General features: G+C 40.4%; 1 protein-coding gene across 7 annotated transcripts in view; it reads right to left on the bottom strand.

Annotated features, from left to right (window-relative positions):
* The window catches only part of SHB (SH2 domain containing adaptor protein B), a 99,778-nt gene that overhangs the window by 74,860 nt on the left and 12,586 nt on the right, over positions 1 to 12,332 (bottom strand). For all 7 annotated transcript variants that reach the window (XM_068422559.1, XM_068422562.1, XM_068422566.1 and 4 more), the window contains exon 2: positions 8,790 to 8,907. In XM_068422559.1, coding sequence (XP_068278660.1) covers positions 8,790 to 8,907 — 118 coding nt within the window. The remainder of the gene's footprint in view (positions 1 to 8,789; positions 8,908 to 12,332) is intronic.

Below are 12,332 nucleotides of genomic sequence, written 5' to 3'. Positions count from 1 at the left end.
GACACATGACTATGTCTCCCCAAAACCCCCCTCTGTGTTCGGGACAAGTATTAGGGCCACCTCAACCTCCTTTGCAAATCCCTACTCCACCTTTAGATCAGGGCGGGGGGGGAGGTTTGCGTCCATCTGGTAATGTGGAGGTGAGGGAGAGAATCAGCGTCCGCCCGCGTATACGGGGAAAGGGGGGGGAGGAGTGAAATGGAAAGGGATCATTTGAGATGTGTTATTAGGAGTTATAATTCCACAAGCATATCCGGTGATTGTGGGTGCGGGTCCTGAGGGAAGAAATATTTGGCAACCGTTACATTGGAAAATTGTAAAAGAAGCATTGTTACTACAGTTAGCGAGGGACAACACAGATGAGGACTGCAGAAAAGTTGTTGCAGGGATGGCAAATCGTAATGCCACCTTAACTGAGCTAATGGATGCTTGCGGGAAAATAGGAACCACTACATTTCAGATGGAGCATTTAACAAAAACTTTTGCGGCGGCAATTAAGGTAGTTCATCGTTGTTATACATGCGAGCAGGAAGGTCACTTTAAGAAAAACTGCCTTAAGAAGTTGAAGCTGAGTGGGAGAGACAACTCTGTTTTGATGTGTCATTGCTGTGGGAAGCTAGGGCATTTTGTGAAGCTGTGCAGGTCTAAGTATAATGCTCAAGGTCAGCTGATAACAACCAGCTGCAGACCGCAGGGCTGGTGTTTCCACGCGGGGTTAACCTGTGCGGCTGCCAAACCTTGGACCTGTGGCAAACAGGGATAATGCTAATGCTGATTGTCAAAAGATCATTGAAGCTTTACCTGGAAAAACAGATTTGAATGTTATGATAAAGGCATGTGCAAAAGTGGGTACTGTGGAACATAAGGCTCAAGTTATGGCTGCGGCCGTACTTGGGGCTTACGTCATCACAATTGCAGTCTCTATTCCAATTGTTAGCAGGGGACACAACTTTAACAGCACCACGACACACTACTTCAGAGATACAGCAACTGATTACAGAAATAGAAAGCAGGCTACATTCCAAATTTGTACATCGTATTGATTTGAATCAGGAAATACAAATTATCACTTTGTTTGATAGGCAAATTCCGTATGCAATAATTGGTCAATGGAATTCAGAATGATCAGATTCGTTACAGAGCTATTGGCACAGATTATCATCAAAGGACGGATGCGATGTTGGGAGCTTGTGGCCAGAGATCCTGCATCACTAACTGTTCCTATTGCAGCTCAGTATTTTGAGTGGTGTATGGCTAATAGCTTTGCTTTACAAACAGCTATGGAGAATTTCTCAGGACAGGTTGTTGAGTGCGGAACTTCCAATTGCCACGGGAGTGTGGTGTACAGACACTCCCGTGGATGGAATTACCATTTTTACAGATGGATCTGGGAACACAGGCAAGGCGGGCCTTGTCTGGTATTCTGACGGCAAGTGGGAATCTATGGTAGTACAAAAAAAAAACGGTTCACCTCAGGTGGTAGAATTACGAGCTGTATTAGAAGTATTTCAGAATTTTCCCATTCCCTTTAATTTGGTTACTGATTCAGCATATGTAGCTGGCATTGTAAAACAATTGGATAGATCTGTTATAGACAATACATGTAATCAGTGTGGTTTTGAATTGCTGCGAGCTCTGTGGCAAGAAATTCAAATCTGAACTGCATTGTTTTATGTTTTACATGTAAGAAATCATACTAATTTGCCTGGGTTTATTGCAGAAGGCAATGCTCGAGTGGACTCTTTGGTTTTTCATCCTAAAACAACAATTTGTACCAGAGTGGAAGCAATAGCACAATTGCTTATCAAAGTACATAAAAGGACTAGACATTACTGGACTAGACTCAGATGTTATCTATTTACCTATCAAGAAGGAATATCTACAGTAGTTAACAAATCAGTCAACTATTTTTCAAATAGCCTTACAGGACTTTACTGGACAATTGTTAACACATTTACCAAAAGATAAAAAGCTACAGTGTATTTGCAAACAGGATTGGGAAGAAAAACCTATCAGATCAGAGATACCTGTGACTGGACTAACTGTTTTTACTGATGCAGGAAAGCGATCACATTCAGCAGTTATTACCTGACAAGAGGATGGACAATGGAAACATTACAAATTCTCAGGACAAACTGAGGACTCATTGCAGACACTTGAACTTTTTGCAATATACCAGGTCTTTGTAAAATGGAAGGACTTACCTGTAAATATTGTAACTGACTCTCTTTATGCAGCAGGCATTGTAAATCGAATTGAAAGAGCTTTTATACGACCAGTGAAGAATATGCGACTTTACACCATTTTGCTACAGTTGCATCAGGCAATAAACCTCAGAGAGGTACCTTATTTTGTTACTCACATTCGTAGTCATCAATTTGATCAAGGTTTGAGCATTGGTAATAATAAAGCAGACACACTTGTGCACACTTGTGTGCAAATATCACCAAATTTATTTGAACAAGTGTGCCTATCCCATCAATTCTTTCATCAATCAGCAAAAATGTTAGCGAAACAATTTCACCTCACCATGGCACAAGCACGTGAATTAGTTAATGCTTGTCCTAGTTGTCAGAAAATTGGCATGGGAATTGGAATAGGGGTAAATCCTTGAGGATTGAGTGCGTTGCAACTGTGGCAAATGGACGTTACTCACATTGCAGAATTTGGAAGACTCAAATATGTTCATGTATCTGTTGATATGTTTTCACATGTAATATGGGCAACAACACAAACTGGGGAAACAGGTTGTCATGTCAAACGACATTTACTTGCTTGCTTTGCAAGTCTTGGGGTTCCACAACAACTTAAGACTGATAATGGACCAGCATACTGTTCACAGATTTTTCATTAGTTTTGTCAGCTATGGGGTATTACATATGTCACTGGGATCCTCATTCGCCTACGGGTCAGGCGATTGTGGAACGTGCTCATAGTACATTGAAACAGCTTCTGCAAAAACAAAAAGGGGGAGAGGTGACTGAACCTTCTGAGAGACTTGCAAAAGCTGTTTATGTACTTAACCATTTAACTTTAGCAGGAGATAAGGAGCGACCCCCAATTGTAATACATTGGGAGGCAGATCGACAGGGAGCAAGCTATGTGCAAAACAAAGGCAAAGTGTGGTATAGGGAACCAGGTACTAACGAGTGGTTAGGACCAGGGGAACTATTACTAATGGGTCGAGGTTATGCTTCTGTCTCTACAGGCACAGGAGTATGATGGTTTCCGATCAAATGTATTAAACCATATGTGGAGGTGGAATCCAGATCCGGAGATCCGACAGAGTAGCAGAAGACAGCAGGGCAATCAGGGATGCAGCAGGAAATAGTTGGTTCAACAAAATCCTGCAACAATTAGGTGGATTGTCTCTAAAAGGATGGTTAGCCACATTATTAGAGGGAATAGTTTATATAGTTGTGATTATAGTTATCATAGGGATCTTCGTGGGTTGTGTTAAGACAATCATTGAGAAGAGTATATGGAAATAGTGAGATAATAAATCTAACTACTTCCAAAGGGGGAAATTGATACCGGATGGTTTAGCAACGGTTTAGCAAGAGTAGGCCTCAGAGTAGGCTCTAAAAGGCCTGCTCTGTGTTACCTTTATACAGAATCAGCTTTCCTGTCAGTAATTTTCCTTTCAGCTAGAATAATAGAGAATAATAGTATGTTCTGAAGTAAACTGCATGTTTTGTAGATAGAGTCTGCTTATGGGAATGTTTATAATAGGCATTATCCTACTTGTGTTACCCTGTTTGTTTGCATGTTTGCAGAGAACTGTACAACGAATGGTCAATACAGCCTTTTTGGCACAACAACAGAGAGCAGGATTTGTGGGTAACCAAGGCTGGGATTCTCTGACCGGGCTCTGCGAGACACAGGGAACCAGGTTTAAATAAGAAACGAAGACAAAAAGGACGAGACAGGACATGGCTCGTTCAAAAACAAAAAGGGAGATTTGTGGGGTTCCCACGGGACAATGGTGGTAATGGTGGAACGAGGTACTGAACGAGCTATGTCCAGGCATGTCCAGGGGGTGGTAATGGGGTGGTAATGAACTAGCCAATCATAATAAAGAACAAGGACTTTGGCTATGAGAAAAATAAGATATGGGGAAGTTGAAAAATAAGAAAGAATGCTGCACCTGCAAGATATAGCTTTTTAGCATAAGCCAATCAGAACTAATATAGAGGCGTGTGAACAAAGCATACTAACCAATCATAATAGAAATGACATGTACACAGAGTGTGTACAAAAACAGAATAGTATAAATGTACCCTCAGATACGTAAATAAACGAGATCTGCTTAACGATCATATTGGTCTGCGTGCGGTGTCTCCGTGCCCTCTCGCGAACACTGATACTCCCCCACATTTTTGATAACCTGATTCCAAATTAGTTTGAGACTTGAACTGACTTTAATTTTACTATTGTTCAAGTAAACTGATTTTTATATTATAGCACTTATCATGTTAGACACCTTGTACTCAAAAAATTGTGAGTTGGAGGTAAGGGGCTCCCTTCAAAGCCAAGAAGCAAGTTAAGAAGGGCAACAGATGCAGTTTATTATCTCATTCTTGTAGCCAGTATTCTTTCTCATACTCTAAAACGATATAGTTTGCAACAACTTGGCTGACAGCATATCTCCATCTGAGTGATGATCCAAAATTGGATCCTCCTCCAAAGGTAGGTTTTAGATACACTCTAAGATCCAGCACACAGATGGCTGTGGTATTGGCTGCCTTGATTTGGTACTTGATTACAAATGTTTTATGCAGTCTGATGACTTAACTCCTTCTGAGAGGCAGAGATGACCTGCAAGAGCTGTGTCAATATGTGCAGTTGTCAGGAGAAAGTGGAAAGGCACTATCCCTTCCAGCTCACAGGGTATGGCTGGGATAGGGCCTTATGACTTTAAAAGGATTTTAAAGGGAAAAAAGGATACCCACATTTTACCCAGCATAGCCATATCCATGAATTGAGGGCACCTTTCCTCCTCTCAAGTAAGGGATTACCACAAAAAACAACCAGACCCCTGTCTAGTATTTGACATCCAGTGCAGGCTGACTGAAGTAAATACTCAGGTGTAACCTAACTTCTCTTCCCTTAGCATTCCCTGAGAAGAACTGATGACAGAACAGCCTGGATGTTATGGGCACCACCACTCTGGCCTGACAGTGTCTCAACCATTCTTTTCTGTTCAAATGCAGAATCTCCAGCCACTGCTCCTCTGCGGAACTCTCTCTCAAGCATCAAGTACCTGATCCAAACAATGACGCTTGGTTACAGGCTTGGTAAGGCAGCACAGGCCTGTTTCTGTGATGGGCCATGTGTTATTGCAGCAGCTACAGACTAACACTAGGGGAGAAATAGAATTGAAAGTTTGCATAAAAAAGCAGTGGAAACACCATACTTAAAACACACTTGGATAGACAGTCTAGCCCTTGCAAGGGAACAACTGGGATTTATACTGCTGTTCCAAGAGAGAACAGAGTCCTTGCAGCTGTTAGGCAGCTCAGATATAAATCAGCACACAGGGTCACAGCTTTATGAGGAACCCTAGACACAGTAATGTTATCTTGCATTGTTTCTTCTTTCCTCTTCTCTTTGCCTCCATCCTTCCTCATCTATTTCTTGCTAGGGTATGGGTATCCAGGCAGTATTAGCAATGTCAGTATCTTCTTAGAAGGTTACTTTTTTCCCTCTGGCCCACCTACTTCTCAGGATCCTTAGAAATCAGCATCTTCTTAGCTACCTCTACTTGTTTTCATGCATGCATGCATGCATGAGAGCAGCCAGGCCAGGATCTTACTCCATGCATGGTCCAGGATACAGTGTGTCAGATATTAAGATCACAGAGAACTTCCTTGATGCATCTGAATTTACTCTGGGACATGCAACTCCCAAAGAGGTTGGGGATAAGGCAAAGATGCAACACTGTTCCTGTGGCTTTGGGTGCACACCCACCCAAGCTGAGACTCACACTGCACAGCACACCAGGAACTGGCATTCCCAGGATTTTCTCTGAACCTCTGGCATGGACTTCCTGAAGACAAAATAGACACTTACGAATATCAGCACAGGCCAGCAGATGTGTTTGGCTGTCAAGAGATGACAGCTTCTTATAAACATGCATTCATTCTCAACATGCTCTACCTTAGCCTTAGGTCAAGTCTTTCCTTGAAAAGCCTTTCCAAACCTTGACATAAAGGTTGCTCTCTTTCAATAAACATAACCACAAATCTGGGAAGACAGCATTTTTCGGGGACGCTATCAGCAGAAGAAACTTCAAGCCTGATTAAACCCAATTCTAACCACAGACAGCATGGAATCAGATAGACCATTCAATAGTTTATTGAAATAATCAACTTCAAGTTCTGTTTGTTTTTCTTTCTTTAAATTAAACATCAGCTGAGAACCAACTGCATCACAACTGCGAGCCCACAGAGTTTTCAGGGAGGAAGAATAAGTTTTGAATGAACATATTAGTTATTTCAGACTCATACATTTCTCTTTATGTGTAAGCTTAGTTTCTCAAATTGAAATAATAGGGTCTTATTTCATATGGACATCTGCTGTTGCCTAATCCTCTACTAACGCAAGGAGCATGCAGCTGCAGCATGCACAAAAACTTTAGGTTCCTATTTCAAACTAGCCCTCTACACCTGGTTTCCAGAGCCGATCAAGAGTTAAGGTACATCTGTAAACATTGAATAACTGACAAAAAGTTATTCTCTCCTAAAGTGCATTCTGCTGTGGTATGCAGACTCCCCCTCTCTGGGATTAACCCATGTTAAATACAGTCAGAAAGACTTCACCAGATTAGTTAAGCAAAATGGATAGCCATATAACATTCTGTGGTTCACCAGACAGCACAGCTAGCAAACAAATGTAACAAAGCAGTAAACATTTTGAGGCCAACCAAACTGCAGTCCAAAGGTCTTCTTTAGAAGTAGTAGATACATAATAGAACTCACCTGGGAAATATAAACGGAATCTTTAAAAACTCTCCAAAAAGATGCCTTTGGATTTTCATTTGTCAAGTAAAACACAAAGGCAACATCTATGCAATAAAAAAAAACAAACATAAAACCACATTGTTTTAATATAGTGGAATACAACCTGACCTCACTGAGGTTTACGGAAAGACTTGCTCTATTTCTACCAGTATTAGGAAAAGATAACTGGAAACCAAATAGCTGGATCTCAAACCACTAAACATCTTCAGGGAGACGTCAAGCATTTTCTACTGGCCCAATCAAATGCATATGCAGAACACTTGCTATATCATTATACTCAATTAAAGCCCAGTTCCAAAAGTGCCTTTAGCATCTTTGAGAGCTCCTCATGTTTGCTTTATAATAACATATGGAGCAGATATAACAGCTTATCAGCTGCACCAAATACCAATTCGGCAAAAGGGTGTCTTGCAATTGCAAAGGTACACAAATTTACTGTCCCTTACTTTATCTAAGACATCCAGTGTTGTCCACTAAACCTTCCCATTTATTATGGCTAATCTGGAAAAGGAGATAGAATAATCTCCTATTCTAAACACAGGAAGAAAGAAACCGAAGCACTGTAAACTTCATATTCAAAATTACAAATGCTCATCACTGCTGTATAAAAACCAAGAACTTATTGGGACTAATTTGTTTTTCTGAGATATTACTCAACTAGAATGAGTAGATTTACACCAATGAGAATTAAAAGCTGTTACTCCCTCTGTAAGATACTGAAAACTTCCACACGATATAGTCTACGTGTCACTTCCTGTGTCTCTCTTCAGAAATGCTATTTAAGAAAAGAAAAATAGGAACACTTGCATGAAAAAAGGATCTTTGCATCCAACAGCCTCATCTTCCCCCACTGATTAATCTTTCCTGAGGGCCCAAAACAGGAGCTGCCAATAGAAAAGGAAAGCATACAATCAACTTAGCGGGGCACAAGAGTGACTTTTACCTCATAATGAGAAAAAGAAGACCTGATGTACAAATCCGAGAAATGCACAACTAATCTGCACAAAGATATATGTTGAGTCAAATCATCATAAATTAAAAACATATGACCCTATACCCCAGAGAAGTCTACAGACTGCAGTTAATATGAGGAAAATACAAGGACAATACAGTTGCATAATGCCAGGACAAGGGTTCAAACAGTCCAAACTCCTACAACAATACCATTATTAACCACCTCCCTACATGATAGAAAAGGAAGGACACTACCAAGAGTAGCAGTTAAATGCCACAGGCATCCTGAAGTGTCTCATTTTGACCACTGGCACAAAAAACTGTCAAGAGAAGCAAGGAAGGAAAGAAGGAAGCTACACAAAGATGTAGCTTTGCAGCCCTCCTCCAACAGAGGAAAGACAAAGAAGTCTGAATCTGATTGAGGTAAAAAATTCCATAAGCAAATTAATCAACTGGTTTTAAGTGATCTAACACAATGTCATATTTTGGCCATCCCTACTACGTATATAGATGACAGCCTTGACATTGTCAAGCTGAGCAATACACAGTCCAACTCCCACTGCTCACATTTTCATCTTCCCACATGACAGTAGAAACTATCTATATTCAATAGCGAGGTCCAGAACAGTATTTCTAGATATCAAGGCATGTGCAGATACATGAAAAGCCTCCATGGCATTTACTGTTGATTACCTAAGCATCTTCAGAAACATTGTATTGCATGTCAAAGGACATTTCTGTTTCATAGCAGCTGTACTATCCACGTGAACTGCCATGCAATTAAAGCTCACATGTGCAATTGTCTTTTCTTACCAGTCATTATTCTCTGAGCTTCATATGGTTCCATATAGCCAGTGTTCTCTCCTTTTCCCATTCTGTTCAGCTCACTTTTGGCATCAAACGGATCCGAGTAGTCATCAGCTATCAATACCTGAAAGACAAGAAAGTAATTGTTACTAGAATCTCCAGTCAGATGTGCAAACTAGAAGGCAGTAACACCCTACCAGCAAAAAACCCCAAAAGTTTCACACAGCTGCATCCTATGTCATCTTCAAAGTATAGTCTGAGTTAAGAGGACAAATACACAATTGCCACAAATCAGTTACTAAACGGTGCTGAAATAGAAGTGTGCTCCTGTTCACATCAGAAACCTCACAACGGCAGACTATGTCAAAAGATTTCTGTCTAGCACAAGATAAGGAATAATTGGCATGGAAAAATTAGAAAGATCCGATCAGTCGGCACATTCAATCCAGTGCAATTCTTATCGGAGAAGTTTGCTAATATTCAGCAAAAAAAGCACACTTTCACTTGCACTTACTTCAGCCCCTCTGCTTTTTAGGTTTACCAGCTACAACTGAAAATATTACTACAATTTTTTCAAATAAATACTCAAAGGCTATTCTTTTCACTGCATTAATAAGAAGCTTTGTAATTTTAGTTCTCAGTTGAAAAGGAACAAGACACAAATTAAGCTTCTTGTTTAAACTTAGTTCTTTGAACCCACCTGTGCCAATCTTTGAACATTATATTTACCTGTATTTTGAGAACTAGGACAAATGGCAGCAAAAAGAAATTATCTGTCAGAAGAACAAATTTCTTTCCTCCATTAGAAGACTAGAAAAACCTGAGGGTTAGAAAATGTCACCCCTTATCCTACACTACCATGCTTTCCTGACTCCTGCAAAATCATTGTAAATTGTGTAAATCCCATTGGTTATATAGGCTTTTTAATCAGCTGATTAAAGTAACAGGAATCATTCCTCCCTCCTACTGAAGGGGTAGAGCTAATTTTGGTTTCTAGAAGCTTACAAGGGGACCAGGGCAAAGAAAAAAATCCTCATAGGAGAATTACTGCAGAGCACAGAGATGCAATGTAGGACAGGCAAGAGAGTCTGAAGCAGAGAAAGCAGAGGCAGGCCTCAGCATCAGAATCCCCACAGAAGCATAAAATAATTCAGATGAGAAAGAACCCCAGGAGATCACCCTGTCCAATCCCTCACTCAAAGCAGGGCAAGCCTAAAGGGTTCTGCCCTGAAGGCCTACTCTCTTTTAAGAGGGATTTTTCAACCAAGACTCTTTCTGTCCTACCAGTTACTTCACATCTTCAAGACTAGCACCAGTAAGACTGACAGCAGACTGCTATTCCAACAGCTTCAACCTTTTCAAAGAACCAAGAGCACATTGCAGCTCCTGCTGGCAGCATTCCCCACCAGACAGAGCAAAAAACAGGGCACAAGCATTTCCAGATCAAACACCTGCATAAATGCCATGAAGTAAATGAACACTGTATTACAAAAGGCAGAGATCTCCTTTATGGTTAGGGAACAAAACATCTAACACACTTCAGAGTCAGTACTCAGACCCTGCAACACCACCACACTGCAATTTTATATTAATTTTGCTTACCAAAAAAAACCAAACCCAAAACATCAAAAAAACAGTCACACAAAAAAACCCCACCACATTCCTCAACGTAAGCTCCCAACCCTGGAACACAGACCACTTGCAAGCACATCCCAAAGGGACATTTTAGAAGCTGTATTTGTTATCACTGAACACACAGACGTGAGCGTCAGAGCAAGACTCAGCTGTCCTACAATCACAGGTTAACATCTGGGATACCAAAGTATCTAGGATACATTTATAATGTTTTAATTATAAATTACTCGTGTTTTCCTCCACTCAAAGTTTAAAGTGACTGGAAGATTCTGTTTGACCAGAAGCCACCAGACTGACATGGATAATAGAGGCAGCTAAAACATAATTCTTTCTCTCACTTAGTGCCCAAAATTACTGCTTCATTATTGTGAAAAACAGTTAACCCAAAGGAAAAAAGTCCCCTCCCCCATGTCTGGCAACATATCCCCAAGCAGCAAATCGAGTGATAGCAGTTGTACACAATTAAGACAAAGACAACAATGTGTATCATGTAGCAGGAATTTCTCCTAGTCACAAGAGCAGGTTTATCTCCAAAAGTGCTGCAGTTGAAATGCCATCCATTCAGCCTTCTGATGCAATCTTGTCAAGAGTTGCTGGATGGTAGCAGGGGCTCTGTGCTGCTCTCCTATTACAAATGTCGACAAGTAATACTTGCCAATCCTTAGCATAACTGTAGTAAAACATGAAACAGAAAGCAGTCTAACACAGTTATTTGATATTTCTTCTTCTCCGTTTGCCAAAAATATACTAGGAGGAAAATTATACATATAAAATGCTGTAAAGATAAAAATCAAGACTGATTTGCTTTAAGCATAATGGTAACACATTCAAGAGCTTACTGTACCGAACATGAACAGAAGGACTAAAGCAACTAACTTGTTATTCAGGAGATGTCTAAGAAAGCAAAAGCTGCTTTCTAATGAGGAAATTTAAAAAATGTAAGGAGGTCCAAACCCACATTATTTCATTATTGCATTTATGCAAATTCCTCCCTTTCAGATGAATACTAGTGTCACAAGAACTATGAGATTCAATACAGCTCACTGTAACTATGTTTCCAATCAGGTCACCTATCAAATTTGTCAGATTGGGCAAACCAGCTCCCCCAAATGACCACCCCCTCAAAAAAAAAACCAAACCCCCAAAAAAACAAACAAAAACCCCCAACCAAATCCCAAACACACTTTTCAGCACTCAGTCAGGCAGAAAGAGCAGTCTGCTTCCCCTTCCTGGAGCTGTGCATCTGTATTTCCTTATTAAAAGTAGCTTTACAGCTCTGAGCTGTCAGAGGGCACCCCAGGTGACTGTTACTGTTTCCATAAATATTAAAATTTACTAATTCTCAGCCTAGATACAGCAGCTGGCCAGTGCCAACATTTGATCTCTTCTATACTTACTAACAGCTATAAATTCTCCACTTCTAGGAAGGCTTAAGTTTTTCTACTTCTTTCAAAAAGAAGCCTTCATTCAAAAAAGCTTCCTATGGGCCCCCATACAGATATGATATTATTTTCTGTCATGTAGATCTAGTAATAGTAACTTGAGGCATGAGTAACTTCAAGCAAAAGAAACTCCAAAACATAAACAGAAGTGCACTGATCAAAGTAAATGAAACTTGTATTTGAGCTTCCGTGATCAGAGAGAACAATGATTTAGGGAACGCTCACAGGAGTTCTCCCTAGCAAGTCATCTCTTAAAACTCAAAGGCAAAAGAGAAGGAGTATGGCTCAGTTACCAGAGAAGTTAACAAAATAAAAACCACAGCTCTAGCTAAAAAGTCAGTTAGCAGATACAAGATCAAAAAAAACCACCACCAACAAAACTCCCCTGAAAATTAAATACAAGCTGAGATTCTGGCTTACCCCTCTAATATGTATTAACTAAGGTGCAAGCTCCACTGCCGATGCATAATCT

The sequence above is a fragment of the Nyctibius grandis genome, chromosome Z (assembly GCF_013368605.1).
Source record: "Nyctibius grandis isolate bNycGra1 chromosome Z, bNycGra1.pri, whole genome shotgun sequence".
NCBI lineage: Eukaryota > Metazoa > Chordata > Aves > Nyctibiiformes > Nyctibiidae > Nyctibius > Nyctibius grandis.
This window is presented reverse-complemented; position numbering and strand designations above follow the sequence as displayed.